Source organism: Globicephala melas, chromosome 15 (assembly GCF_963455315.2).
Source record: "Globicephala melas chromosome 15, mGloMel1.2, whole genome shotgun sequence".
In the NCBI taxonomy this organism is placed as follows: domain Eukaryota; kingdom Metazoa; phylum Chordata; class Mammalia; order Artiodactyla; family Delphinidae; genus Globicephala; species Globicephala melas.
In genome coordinates this window covers 71,546,815-71,560,980 of record NC_083328.1, presented here as the reverse complement: position 1 = coordinate 71,560,980, position 14,166 = coordinate 71,546,815, and the positions used below count along the sequence as shown (strand labels likewise).

At 48.2% G+C, this 14,166-nt stretch overlaps 2 protein-coding genes across 2 annotated transcripts in view; one reads left to right on the top strand and one right to left on the bottom strand.

Annotated features, from left to right (window-relative positions):
• Positions 1-14,166, bottom strand: part of SYS1 (SYS1 golgi trafficking protein) — a 34,594-nt gene that overhangs the window by 12,788 nt on the left and 7,640 nt on the right. The window lies entirely within an intron of this gene.
• On the top strand, positions 8,858-12,387 carry TP53TG5 (TP53 target 5). Its single transcript, XM_060284346.1, has 5 exons — positions 8,858-8,905; positions 9,195-9,269; positions 9,470-9,600; positions 11,098-11,629; positions 12,325-12,387. Exons 1-4 carry the CDS (start codon positions 8,858-8,860, stop codon positions 11,606-11,608), a joined length of 765 nt encoding a protein of 254 aa, XP_060140329.1. The 3' UTR covers positions 11,609-11,629; positions 12,325-12,387.

Below are 14,166 nucleotides of genomic sequence, written 5' to 3'. Positions count from 1 at the left end.
AGAGGTCTGTCAATTTTATTTATTTTTCCAAAGGATCCGTTTTTGGTTTCATTGATTTTCTCTATTGTTTTCCTATTTTCAATTTCATTGACTTCTCCTCTAATTTTTATTACTTCTTTTATTTTGCTTGCTTTAGGCTTAAATTGCTCTTCTTTCTCTAGTTTTATAAGGTGAAAGCTTAGATTGATTTCTGATCTTTCTTCTTTTCTAATATACACATTTAGTGCTATAAATTTCCCTCTACGCACTGTTTTCACTGCATCCCACAAATTTTGAGAAGCTGTATGTTCATATTGTTCAAAATATTTTTAAATTCCTCTTGAGATTTCTTCTTTGATCCATGTGTTATTTAGTAGTGTGTTGTTTAATCTCCAAATATCTTGGAATTTCCAGCTATCTGTTATTGGTCTCTAGTTTGTTTCCATTTTGGCTTGAGAACACACTTTGTATGATTCCTACTTTTAAAAATCTGATCAGGTAGGATTTATGGCCCAGAATGTGGTTTATCTTGAACGTTCCATATGAGCTTGAAAAGAATGGGTATTCTGCTGTTCTTGGATGAAGTATTCTATAAATTTTATAGAATTTTATAGTATAAAAGCCAACTAGATCAAGTTGACTGATGGTGGTGTTCAACTATATCCTCACTGATTTTCTGCCTGCTTGATTTATCAAGTATTGAAAGAATGGTGTTGAAGTCTCCAACTGTAGTAGTGGATTTGTTTATTTCTCTATGGCGTTCCACCACTTTTGGGGGATTTTTTTTAAAACTATTTATTTATTTATTTGTCTGCACCGGGTCTTAGTTGCGGCTCGCGGGATCTTCGTTGCCACGTGCAGGATCTTCGTTGCAGCATGTGGGATCTTTTAGTTGCAGCATGGGAAATCTTGGTTGTGACATGTGGGATCCAGTTCCCTGAGCAGGGATCGAACCTGGGCTCCCTGCATTGGGAGCACGGAGTCTTAGCCGCTGGACCACCAGGGAAGTCTCCGGAGTTCCACCAGTTTTTACCTCACATATTTTGACACTCTGTTGTTAGGGACACACACATTAAAGATTGTTTGACTTCATGGAGAATGGACTCCTTTATTATTATTTAATGCCCTTCATCCCCGATAATGTTCCTTGTTCTGAAGTCTGCTTTGACTGAAGTTAAGATATAGCTGCTCCAGCTTTTTTTTTTTTTTTGATTGGTGTTAGCATGGCACATCTTTCTCCATCCCTTTGCTTTTAAACTATCTTGTGTCTTTCTATTTAAAGTGGGATTTTTTTAAAGACAGTATATAGTTGGGTCTTATTTTTTTTATCTACTCTGACAGTCTCAGTCCTTCAATATTTAATATTTAGGCCAGTCACAAAGTGATTACTGATATACTTAGTATAAACATCTATCATGTTTATAACTTTTCTATTTGTTGCACTTGTTCTTTGTTTCTTTTTCTTTCTTTCCCTCTTTTTCTGCTTCTTTTGTTTTAATTAAGTATTTTATAAAATTCTATTTTCCTCTCCTTCCTTAGCTTATAAATGGTACTTCTTTTTAAAAATTTTTAGCTGTTTCCCTAGTTTGTAACATATGTTTACAACTAATTTAAGTCCACTCTCAAACTATAGCAGTTCAAGGGTAGTACAGGTACCATAGAAAAGGACCTATATCCATCATAAAAATCGACATAAAAATCTTCAACAGGGCTTCCCTGGTGGCGCAGTGGTTGAGAGTCCGCCTGCCGATGCAGGGGACACGGGTTCGTGCCCCGGTCCGGGAAGATCCCACATGCCGCGGAGCGGCTGGGCCCGTGAGTCATGGTCGCTGAGCCTGCGCGTCCGGAGCCTGTGCTCCGCAACGGGAGAGGCCACAACAGTGAGAGGCCCGCGTACCGAAAAAAAAAAACACAAAAAAAAACTTGAACAAAGTATGAGCAAATTGAGTCTAGCAAATATAAAAAGAATTAAACACCAAAACTAAGTGAGGTTTATTCAGAGATGCAAGCCTAGTTCAATATTCAAGTCAGTTAATGTAATCAACCATAGTAATTAACAAAAGAAAAAAATCACACGATCATATCAACTGACGCAGAAAAATCATAAAATTCAATGGCTATTCATGATAAAAACTCAAGAAACTAAGAATAGAGGGTAACTTTGAACTGGATAAAGACCACCTACAGAAGATCTACAGCTAACGTCATACTTAATGGTGAAAGATAAGATGCTTTCCCCTTAGCATCAAGAACAAGGCAAGGATGTCTGCTTTCACCACTTTTATTCAAAATGGTACTGGAAGTCATAGCCAGAACAATAAAATAAGAAAAGGAAATTAAAGGTATACAGATGTGGGAAGAAAATATTTGCAAGTCACACATCTTACAAAGGACTCATATCTAGAATATATAAAGAACTCTCAAAACTCAACAGTAAAAAAACAATCCAATTAGAAAATAAGCAAAAGATTTGAACAGATATTTCACCAAAGAGGACATAGAGATGGCAAATAAACACATTAAAATATGCTCAACATCGATAGGCAGTAGGGAAATGCAAACTAAAAGCATGATGAGGTATCACTACACATCTATTTTATACCAGTTAATTAAAAATTAGTGACCATACTAAAAGCAGGTCAGGATGCAAAGAAGCTAGATCATCCAAACATTGCTGGTGGAATGTAAAATGATACAGTCACTCTGGAAAAAGTTCGGCAGTTTCTTAGAAAACTAAACATATACTTACCACAAAATCTAGCAATCATACTCCTTGGCATTGATTACAGAGAAATTAAAACTATGTCCATGTGAAACCTGTATATGAGTGTTCATGTCAGCTTTATTTGTAATAGCCCTAAATGAGAAACAACCCAAATGTTCTTCAGTGGGTGAATGGTTAAACAAATTGTGGTACATCCATACTGTGTAATAATAGTTGGCAAAAGAGGAACAAATTAGTGATACACACAACTGGATGGATATCAAGGGCATTATTCTGAGTACAAAAAAAGCCAAGCCTGCAATGTTACATACTGTATGATTTCATACATGTAACATTCCTGAAATAATAAAAATATAGAAATAGAGATGGGGGACTTCCCTGGTGGCTCAGTGGTTAAGAATCTGCCTGCCAATGCAGGGGACACGGGTTCAAGCCCTGGCCCGGGAAGATCCCACATGCCGTGGAGCAGCTAAACCCGTGTGCCACAGTTACTGAGCCTGCGCTCTAGAGCCCATGAGCCACAACTACTGAACCCCGCGTGCCTAGAGCCCGTGCCACAACAAGAGAAGCCACGGGGCAATGAGATGGCCGTGCAACCCAACGAAGAGTAGCCCCCCGCTCACCGCAACTAGAGAAAGCTCACGTGCAGCCACAAAGACCCAATGCAGCCAAAAATAAATAAATAAATTTATTTTAAAAAAAAGAAAATCAAAAGAAAAAAATTAAATATGTATCCCGCTTTGAAATATATATATATGTATATACCCCAATAAACCTAACTTTAAAGAAAGTAAAGTACAAACTATGAGATGAAACAAAACAATGACGAAAAAAGGGTAGACCCTCACAGCCATCAGGATAGCTACTATAGAAAGAAAGAAAGAAAGAAAGAAAGAAAGAAAGAAAGAAAGAAAGAAAGGAGGGAGGGAGGAAAAATAACAAGTGTTGGTGAGGATGTGGCAAACTGAAACCCTCTGCACTGTTGGTGGGAATGTAAAATAGTGCAGCCACTATAGAAAACAGAATGGTGGTTCCTCAAAAAATTAAAAATAGAGGGACTTCCCTGGTAGTCCAGTGGGTAAGACTCCGAGCTCCCAATGCAGGAGGCCCAGGTTTGATCCCTGGTCAGGGAATTAGATCCCTCATGCCTCAACTAAGAGTCTGCATGCCACAACTAAGAAGTCCACATGCCGCAACTAAGACCCAGCGCAGGCTAAATAAATAAATATTAAAAGAAATTAAAAATAGAATTACCATATGGCCCAGAAATTCCACTTGTGAGTGTACACTCAAAAGAATTTAAAGTAGGGTCTTAAAGAGAGATATTGGGGCTCCCCTGGTGGCACAGTTAAGAATCCGCCTGCCAAGCAGGGGACACGGGTTCGAGCCCTGGCCCGGGAAGATCCCACATGCCGCAGAGCAACTAAGCCCATGTGCCACAACTACTGAAGCCTGTGCACCTAGAGCCCATGGTCCACAACAAGAGAAGCCACCGCATGTGAAGCCCACACACTGCAATGAAGAGTAGCCCCTGCTCGCTGCAACTAGAGAAAGCCCGCGTGTAGCAACGAAGACCCAACACAACCAAAAATAAATAAATTTTTTTAAAAAGAGAGATATTTGTACACCCATGTTCATAGCAGCATTATTCATAGTAGCCAAAAAGGTGGAAGCAACCCAAGTGCCTACCAATGGATTAGTAGATAAGCAAAATATGGTCTATACGTACAACAGAATATTATTCAGCCTTAAAGGAAGGGAATTCTGCTATAACGTGATGAACCTTGAGGATATTATGCTAAGTGAAATAAGCCATCACAGCAAAACAAATATTGTATGATTCCATTCACATGAGGTCCCTAGAGCAGTCAAATTCATAGAGACAGAAGGTAGCAGGGTGGTTGCCAGGGCTGAGGGGGAGTTGGGAATGGGGAGTTGTTATTTAGTATTGAGTTTCAGTTTTGCAAGATGAAAAGAGTTCTGGAGATGGATGGCGGTGATGGTTACGCAACAGTGTGAATGTACTGAACACTACTGAACTGCCCACTTAAAATGTTTAAGGTGGTAAATTTTGTTATGTGTATTTACCACAACTAAGAAAAACAGACTGGAAGTTTCTCACTCAAGTGCCTTGGATTTGGTCCAAAAGGCTGACCAGCTGTGTGTCCTTGGGTGTCACTATTCCCATAAATGGTTTTTCCTGTGTAAACGGAAGAGACAAACAAGACAGAATATGGGAATTTGCTTTAGGAGCCATTGCTGGGGTACAATGTCTGGTCAGGGAGAATGCCCTGCCCCCTTGGGGATGAACTCCCTAAGCTTCCAAAGGGAGGGAAGTGAGTGACGATGAAAAGAACAGACTAGAACAGAATGGCAGAGGCGGGCGCCAGCCCCTGGAGCTCAATCAAGCCCCGTTGCCTCGGTTGCTGGAACGCTCCCAGGATGCTCTGACCCTCAGGACAAACTCCCAGCCCCTGAGCCTGTGATCAAGCCCTTAGCAGTCTGTGCCTTGCTCACTCCTCCGGGTTTGGTCACTGCCGCTCTGGGCTCCTACTTTCCACTCCAGCACATACACCAGTTCATAATTCCCTCCCACACCTGCACTTTTAAAATCCCCTCTTTTGAGAGTGCCCTGCCCGGCCCACAGCCCTCTGCCTGGAGGCCATACTCCGCCTTTGTTCCTCGTCACCATCTCTGCGAGGACTCCCTGGCCTCCCCACACCGCTCCTCTGTGTTCCAGCGGCGCCCGCCCCCAGCCCTTACCATAGGTAACGCCATTGATTTCACTTTTTCATGGAATACTTAGTGGGCACCTATTGTCGGCCAGGTACTATTCTAGGCTCTGAGGGGATAGCAACGAAGAGAACAGCCAGAAGTCCCTGCCCCTGAGGAACGCATATTCTAGAAGGACCTCCCCCCTGGGCCTGTGTGCCATCTTCAGTGGGGAGCGCACAGCGGGGCCCCAGCCCTTGGTGCCCAGGTGCTGAGTGGCGGGGGTAGACGACCCTGATGCAGCCCACCAGAGCCCAGCAGGGTCCAGGAAGAGCTGAAATCGCGCAGGGAGAGGGAAGCAGAGGAGCCATGGAGAGTGCTGAGGCAGAGGGAGAGGGGCGGGGCTGTGCTCCGCGCCTTCCCTGCCAAGTCACCTCCTGGGTTTCTTCCCTGGTGCACAGAGTGTTTTACCACCCGCTTATCTTTGCCCTAATAATAAAGGGCATGTACATGTAAGAAGCTGTTCGGTAGTCTGGTCTTGGTCCATCACCCCTAAAAGGCAGAGCTAAGCACCCCAGATGCACGCACACCCCTCCGCCCGGGTATGGTGTGGATGTGGTACCAGATTGGCTGACTGAGTGAGGTGGTGCCCGAGAGGCTGGATCTCACCAGCTCTTCTGATTATTCAGATGCTGCCAGCTGGGCAGATTACTCAGAGCAGCCTAAGCTGTTAAAATCTCCCATGATCTGTCCCCAGCCCTTCACCACGACTCCGCCTCTGCCCTCATCTCCTGACGCCACTCCTTCCCCCTTCCCTCACCTCCTCCAGGTCTCTCCTCACATCTCATCTTGTCGGTGAAATGGCCCCATTCCATCCTTTTTAATACAGCAAAGCTTCTACTTTTGTTCTCCCTTTCCGGACCACACTGTTTACTTTTCTCCACACACTTACTCCCAACCAACGTTAACAGAAGCGTGCTGGAACCGACTCTGAGGGCTTACAAAAGCCTATGACATTTTTAGGAACTTGGTTGGCTGGTTGTTAAGCAATGCCATCACTAAAAATTAAATTATACCAACTTCATCAAGTTAACGATATTAAAAACAAAGGTGAGGGGCTTCCCTGGTGGCGCAGTGGTTAAGAATCCACCTGCCAACGTAGGGGACACGGGTTCGAGCCCTGGTCCGGGAAGATCCCACATACCACAGAGCAACTAAGTCCATGCACCGCAACTACTGAGCCCACGTGCCACAACTACCAAAGCCCGAGCACCTAGAGCCCGTGCTCCACAAGAGAAGCCACCGCAATGAGAAGCCCACGCACTGCAACGAAGAGCAGTCCCCGCTCACCGCAACTAGAGAAAGCCCGCGTGCAGCAACGCAGACCCAACACAGCCAAAAATAAATAAATAAAAAATAAATTAATTAAAAAAAATAAAAACAAAGGTGAAAAATGCTCAAACTCATCACTTTCTAATTTTTACTGCCTTTTGCTATTATCTATGACCTTGAGAATCTTTACAGCTGTAGAAATATGGTGGAAATATATAATGTATATAATGTATATAATGTATATAACGTATATAATGTATAATGGCATGCTACTGCGCATTTCTTTTCAACTCTGCATTCATTGACATCACACTGGTAGCTTGAAATCGGCCCTGGTAGGAGTATTTACACCACAGAAACAGGTAAGTGTGATAGATCAGGTTTTGATTTATTGTTCTGTTGATTGTCTAGACCAGCAGTTGGCCACGGGCCAAATCCAGCCCACCAACTATTTCTGTAAATAAACTTTATTGCAACACAGCCAGGCCCACTCATTTCCATATCTGTGGCTGCTTTCACATCCCAAGAGCAGTTGAGTAGTTGCAACTACATGGCCTGCAAAGTCTAACATATTTACTATCTTATTCCTTACAGAAGAAATTTGCCTACCCCCGGTCTAGCCTTAAGAAAGTAACGGAGGAAATGTTAATAATGTAGATTATATGTAAATATGTTCTGTCTATAGCTGCTACAGGCAGATCTCATTTTATTTCGCTTTACTGCACTTCACAGATAGTGCGGTATTTACAAATTGAAGGTTTGTGGAAACCCTAGTTGAACAAGTCCATAGGCACCATTTTTTCAACAGCATTTGCTTGCTTCATGTCACTGTGTCACATTTTGGTAATTTTCACAATATTTCAAACTTTTTCACTATTATACTTGTTACAGTGATCTGTGACCTTTGATGTTGCTGCTACGACTTGCTGAAGGCTCAGATGATGATCAGTGTTTTTTAGCAATTAAGTATTTTTAAATTAAGGTATGTACATTTTTTTAGACATAATGCTATTATTGCACACTTAACAGACTACAGTATAGTGTAAACATAACTTTCATATGCACTGGGAAACCAAAAGATTCAGGTAGCTCGCTGTATTGCAGTGGTCTGGAACCGAACCTGCCATATCTCTGAGGTATGCCTGTACATTGAAAATAGCCACACACACGCAAAAAAAGCTGAGCAAATATACTCCCGGTATCTGAAAACTGTGATCTAATACAGCAAAGAAGTCGATCAGTTCATTGAGAAATGAGTTGAATTCCAACATCTTTGTTCTTTCACTTTTTCATTTTCTTACATCAACATTCATGTTGGAACTACACTTGTTCATCAGTTATAACCATAGGTTGACTATGGATGCCAGAGTTAGGCAAAATTCAAGAAAAGTATACTGTAAGAATAAACTGGCTATACCGAATTCACAATAAAGAGTATTGTAGAATTTTATTAGGTTTCTTTCAGTAAAATTTATGATAAACACACATTCACACACACATATACACACTTTGTTTCAGAGAGCCTATTGTTAAACCCTTACAAGCACACACACGCTCCACTAGAATGTAAGTTCCTTGATGGTAGGAATTTTTTTTTTTTAATCCAGCGCTTAGAACACACCTAACACATAGCAGATACACAGTCAACACATGTGACATGAATGGACATATGAGCATAGTTGGGAACCCACGTTTCATGGGTTGACGGTCAGACCTTACGTTTCCAGCTCCAACATTATCCAGCTGCGTGGATAAATTATTTAATTTCTTTGAACTCTGGCTTCTTTATTAAAACAAACAAACAAACAAACAAAAAGACGGGGGAATCTTCCTACCTCACAGGGAGATGGTGACAATATATGCCTCTGCCTGGCACCTACCAGGTTTCTCCACAGACAGGAGTTTCCTCCTCACCCTCCACCCCTGTCATCCACATACTCCTCGGAGACAGCCCTGCCACTGTCACACATTTCAGTGATGTCACAGCCCCCTCCCTGGGAGCCCCAGCACAATCATCCCCATGCCCAGCCTGAGCGCTGGCTGAGCTGAGAGAGGCGGGGGGCAGGCGGTGCCTTGCTCCATCTGTCTCTGAGGCCTCACAGCTCCAGCATGAGTCCATCAGCAAAGAAGAGGCTCAAGAATACAGTGGTTTCCAAGGTTGGATTTGGGACCAGACCCAGTGGGGGTCTCAACAAAGAGTCCAACCATGCCCAGGATGGGGACCTTCCAGCCTGGGGGGAAGAGGGAGAGGTGAAGGGTGAAGGGAGGTCAGGAGAGTTAGAATGGGCTCCCTGTTTCCACCCCCAAACCAAGGTGACAAAACTCCCAGTCTAGGGTTGGTCACACCAAGCCCAGCCCAATGGAGAGGCATTATGGAGGCGTTCGGGGGGTTCCTACTGTGTTAGCATTCCCTCTCTCTCTCTCTCTCTCTCTCTCTCTCTGTCAGATGCAAGATGAGGAACCACGGGACAAGATACAGCAGCCTGTCAGCAAAGTAATTGCGCGGAACCGACTTAAAGCGGTGAGGCGCCCCGTTTTGGTGTCTGCTTAGGAGAGCCTGAGCCCCCATGCAGTGTTGCTCCTGGCTGCCAGGCCGAGTGACCCGGGAGGAGTCACGTGGCCCTGCCCTGAGCTGAGCTGAGCCAAAGTCCGGGTAGCGGGGTGGGACGCTAGCCCAGGAAAGCTGAAGCTTCAGTTTTTCTGGCTCCTCGCCCCTGGCAGGTGCTAAAAAACTTGGCGCTCTTGAAGCTGCTTGAGAGCTCGAACCCTCGGACCCAAGAACTGCATAACCTGGCCAAAAGGTGTTGGAATTCCCTGCTCAGAGTTCCGAAGATCCGCAGGGTCTCCTCTGGGTGAGCATGGCCCACCCGCGGCCCCCATCATGGGCCCAATAGCCACCTTTACTAGGAACGGGCACTATGCTAAGGAATTTCGCAACCTGCATTTTGACTAGGCTCTGGCAGAAAGGTAGTTATTTATTAGCCCTATTTTACTGAGGAGCTGAGGCTCAAGAGATGTTGTAACTTATCCCGTTAACTGGACTGGTAAGTGGCAGAGCTAGGATTTGAAGCCGTTCCCAGCTGATATCAGAGCTGTTGTCATAACCCTGGTCATAATCATACAACCACGGGACTAACCACCACCTGGTGCTCTGAGCACGAGGGGCCACCCCTTCTGCCTCTCCCAAGTCAACACCACGCAGAGATTCACCTGCAAACTAGTCATTCTGCTGAGGCTCAGTTTCCTCACAAGTCACATCAGGATGCTAAGAAAGCTGACATGAGGCACCCGCTAAGTGCCAGGTACCATGCAAAGCATTTTCCCACTTAGTTTATTCTTCACAAAAATCCTGTTAGGTAGAAGGAATTACCCCAGTTTTACAGATGAGGAAACTAAGGCTCTGACAGGTTACCTTTCTTGCCCCAAATCACACAGATGGTAAGAGGCAGAAGCAAATGTGAATCCCAGTTTGTCTCCAAAGCCTGTGCTCTCCAAGCCGCTCTGCCTCTTCCCTGCCTCCTGCTTTGCAGGACTGTTGTGAGGGTCCTGGGCCTGACACCCAGTGGGCACCCAATCGGCAGTGGCCATTATTATCCTCTGTATTGTCATTATCCTGAACCTGAGGCCTCTCTCTCTCCACACACACTCAGCTAGGACAGGGGCTGCCACATTGCAGGGGACTCAGTCTACGACAGACACCCCTGGGGAAAGTCTCCTAACCCCTCTAGGTAACTCCACCCCTCTGGCTCCTCCCTCTGAGTTGGCGTCCTCCTCGATGCAGGTGCTCAGGAAACACTGAGCCAGAAGGGTCAGGATCATCTAGTCCCAGAGATTTCCAAGCCTTTTTAAAGCAGCAGAGCCACTCTTCAAATTTCTGTCCCCAAGCCCCAACTGTGTCGTTGGAGGGAAGCTATCCTGCCCCTCACCCTGCCCCTCCAGGGGTGGGGGGTGGTCATTTGAGATATTTTCTAAGATTTCTTGGAACACAATATGAAAAAAAAAACCCAAAAGCAAAACACTGGACCAGTCCAGTCCATCAGCTGAAACGCAAAGAGGCAGAACGCTAACCGAGTGGCCGGCGCAGGCAACACATATTTCTAGGCACCCGAACTACTAGCCATTGCCTCAGGCCTTCCCAACCTCTCACATCCCTTCTGCCCGCCGGCCCTCATCACCACACCCCCTGCCCCCAGGAACAAGACCTCTGAGTGGTAGAGAAGCTTCTTCTCAGGCCCTCTCTAGCTTTCCTGACAGGCTCCCTGAGCTGACTGCAGAACCGTTGTCTCGGTCTAGCTGGAGGCCCAGGACCTTGGTCTTGCTCTGCTGACTGCCGCTCCTCTCCCTGCCAGCCACGAAGACGTCTGGGATACAGTAGAACAAAATAACAAAGATCTTCAGGAGGCTGGGTGTCCCAACAAGAAACTGGACTCCAAGAAATCAGAGCCCCTGAGGGAGCCTGAGGACCCGGAGCAGTCAAGGCCCAAGGCGGCACTGCGGAAGGGGCACACGGCAGAGCAAGCAGTGCCGCACGAGGAGGAGTGGCCGGAGCCTGAGGTCCCCGTGACGTCAAAGGGTCGTGGCCTGCCCACTGGCCCTGGAGCCCAGGAGAGGCAATCACCCACTGTGGACCCCCGGGTCGTCTTCCTGAAGACCCACCAGTACAGAACTCCCATGGAGGACATGAAACAGCTGGACACAGCAGACCAGTGGATCTGGTGTGAGGGGCTGCCCACACGAGTCCACCTCCCAGGGCCCCGAGTGATGTGCAGACCATCCGCCCTGCGCTCGGTCAAGCGCTGCTGCACCCGCCTCTGCTCGGCATCACTTGAGCTGCCAATGGTCCGTCCATACAAGATGTGACAATGCCACTGCCAGGCTAGGGTGAGACACAAGCCCCAAGCCAGGCCCTGAGCTGGGCCCAGAGTCAGAGGGCTTAGGATCCAGAGTCTTGGGGGCTGTGGCTGGCGGTGCTGGGAGGCCCTACCTTCATGCCCAGAGAGGGAAGCCCAGAGAGGCGGAAGCCATTGACCAAGTCCACACAGCAGGGCAGTGGCCAGGCTGGGTCCTCTCAGGACCCAAGTAGGGGCTCCGGGGAAGGAGGGCACTGGGAGTGTGGTTCTGAGGTGGGTCATCCACTGCCTGGAGGCCTCAGGAGGGGCCATCTGCTATGGCTCAGAATCTCACAGAAGTCTGAGTAAGTGAGTTTAGGGATTTCCAAATGTGGGGCTAAGGGGAGGGGGCGTGGTCAAGTAAGGCTCTTCTGCATCTCATCCCCTCTTAGATAAACTCTGCATTTGTTTTATTTATTCGTGCCTCAAATAAGACCTACTCTGAACAAAAGTTCCTTAGCAAAAGAAAAAGTAGAAATACTCCAGCCCCTCCACTGAGGTCCCAAGAAAGGAAGGGGGTGATGGGCCTGGGGGTCCAGCTGAATGGGAAGCTGCCCCTTCAGCAAACCGGGCATCGCCAATCTGCCAGACACCGCAGCGCCCTGGTCCCTGAGCCCTCTCCCTGGACGCCAGCGCCCTCTGGGGGCGGTCTTAGCTCCTAACTGACGCTGAGGTCTCTGCTCGCAGGTGTGACCTTGGATGGGAGCCAGAGGTGTGCGGAGAGGGCGGAGATCGCGCAACCATCTCAACGGGAGGGATGGGCGGGAAAATTCGCGAGTCTACAAATAAAATCTCCCATATGCCGCTGAAGAATACTGCCGCTGGCTCTGCCTCTTTATCTGGGGCTGGAAAGGCTGGAGGAAAGAGGCCCTCCGCGGAGGTAAGGCGGGGGAGTGGGGAAGAGTGTGAATCACGACTTCAGGTTAATTCCACTCCATCCCCAGGTCCCTACGGTCAGTGTAGAAGCCGTAACAAAGAAGCAAGCGGGCTGCTCCCCTCCCCCGCCTCTGCAAGCTGGCCTCCTGAGCGGTGCTCTCCATGAAGTCATAGAAGGGGGGCGTTGGTTGTGCGCTTCCTGGGTGCCAGGTGCCTCACAATGGCCCTGCAGGCCAAGGAGAGGAGGAAACCACCGCGGCGCCGAGAAGCTCACGCCGCTGGGAAGTGGCACAGCAAGAACTCTAATCTAGGTCTCCTGGCTGCTCCCCGTTCCATTTCCCGAAGAAGGGGAAAAGGTGCAACGCAGCATCCAGCCCGTCACGCACGTGCATTGCGCCCTGATTATCACGGCTCCGGGTGTCAATAAATGCCAGCCGGAAATGTGAAATGTGCCCCGCCTGGGTCACGGAAAGCACCGAGTCAGGCGGGGAACTGGTACTTCGTCCTACTGCTCCCGTGGGACACAGCGCGTCCATCCTCCAACCCCGAGTCCGGTAGGAGCCACAGGGCCCTGAATATGCAGTTGGGGAGAGGAAAACAGAGGGGGCCCAGGCTTTCTCTGCACAAAGACTATGATCCTGGTCCTCCGTATTCCCCTGGAGACAGGCTGTGTGCAGCGGGCGCCCTCGGGAGAGCAGCAGAGCCATCGAGGGGCGCAGAGCCCTCCACCCTCACTCCCAGGGAGCCAGGACACTGATGGAGATCCTCAGATTGGGAGGGAGAGAGAAGGATGGGAAAGGCTCCCGCTAAACCGGCCGGCTCGCACCCCTCCTCTCCACTGGGGCTCAGCACCCTGACTGAGCATCCGCCAGGAGGCCGCCAGCGGAAACCGGGCCGCGAGAACAGCCTGAGCGGGGCCTGGCGCTGGACCGCTCTGCACCGCACTGCTCAGCCTCAGGAATGGCGACCTAACGCCCCCCGCAGCGCGCTCCCTACCTGCGGCCACCCAGGCGCGGCGCTCCCTTCCCGAGCACCCCGCCCCACCCCCTCCGCGCAACCTCCACTCCCGTAACCTTCACTTCAAGCTGTCTTCCCGCTAAGCTTGCAATCCAGCCCATTTCCTGGGTAGTCTCCATTTCGGTTCCCTTGCTGGGCATCAACAATCACATCATCACATCAACCCTCTATTCGATCTTTCCTCCCAAGCACCTTCCGTTCCATCAACCTTCAAGTAAACTTCTGTCCAGCGTGCTCTATCAGCGGGCGATTAGGGCAGCGCACTCCCAAACAAAAAGCCAAACCCTGTGTGTGTGGCGGGGTGGGGTGGGGCATGCACTAGTCTTCATGGGAACCTTCCCCGGGGAGCCCCAAGTGGGGGCCCGAATGGCCTGAGCCTAGGCGAGGTTGGCAACTTCTGCTTTGCCCAATTGGGAGCCAGAGCTGGGCCCCAGCTTCCCATGGGCAATGCCATCAAGTGAGCAGACAGAAGCCTGTGTGCCTAGGCTGGGACCCAGCGTGGCCAGGGTGCCGCTGGGGAAGCAAGGATGCAGGCCTCATGTATGTGAATGACTTCCAGCAGTGCACTCCTTCCAGCCTCATCCCTTCCACCTGCTGGCATTAGGCTCAGGCAACCTGCCTCCCATAATCCCAGGA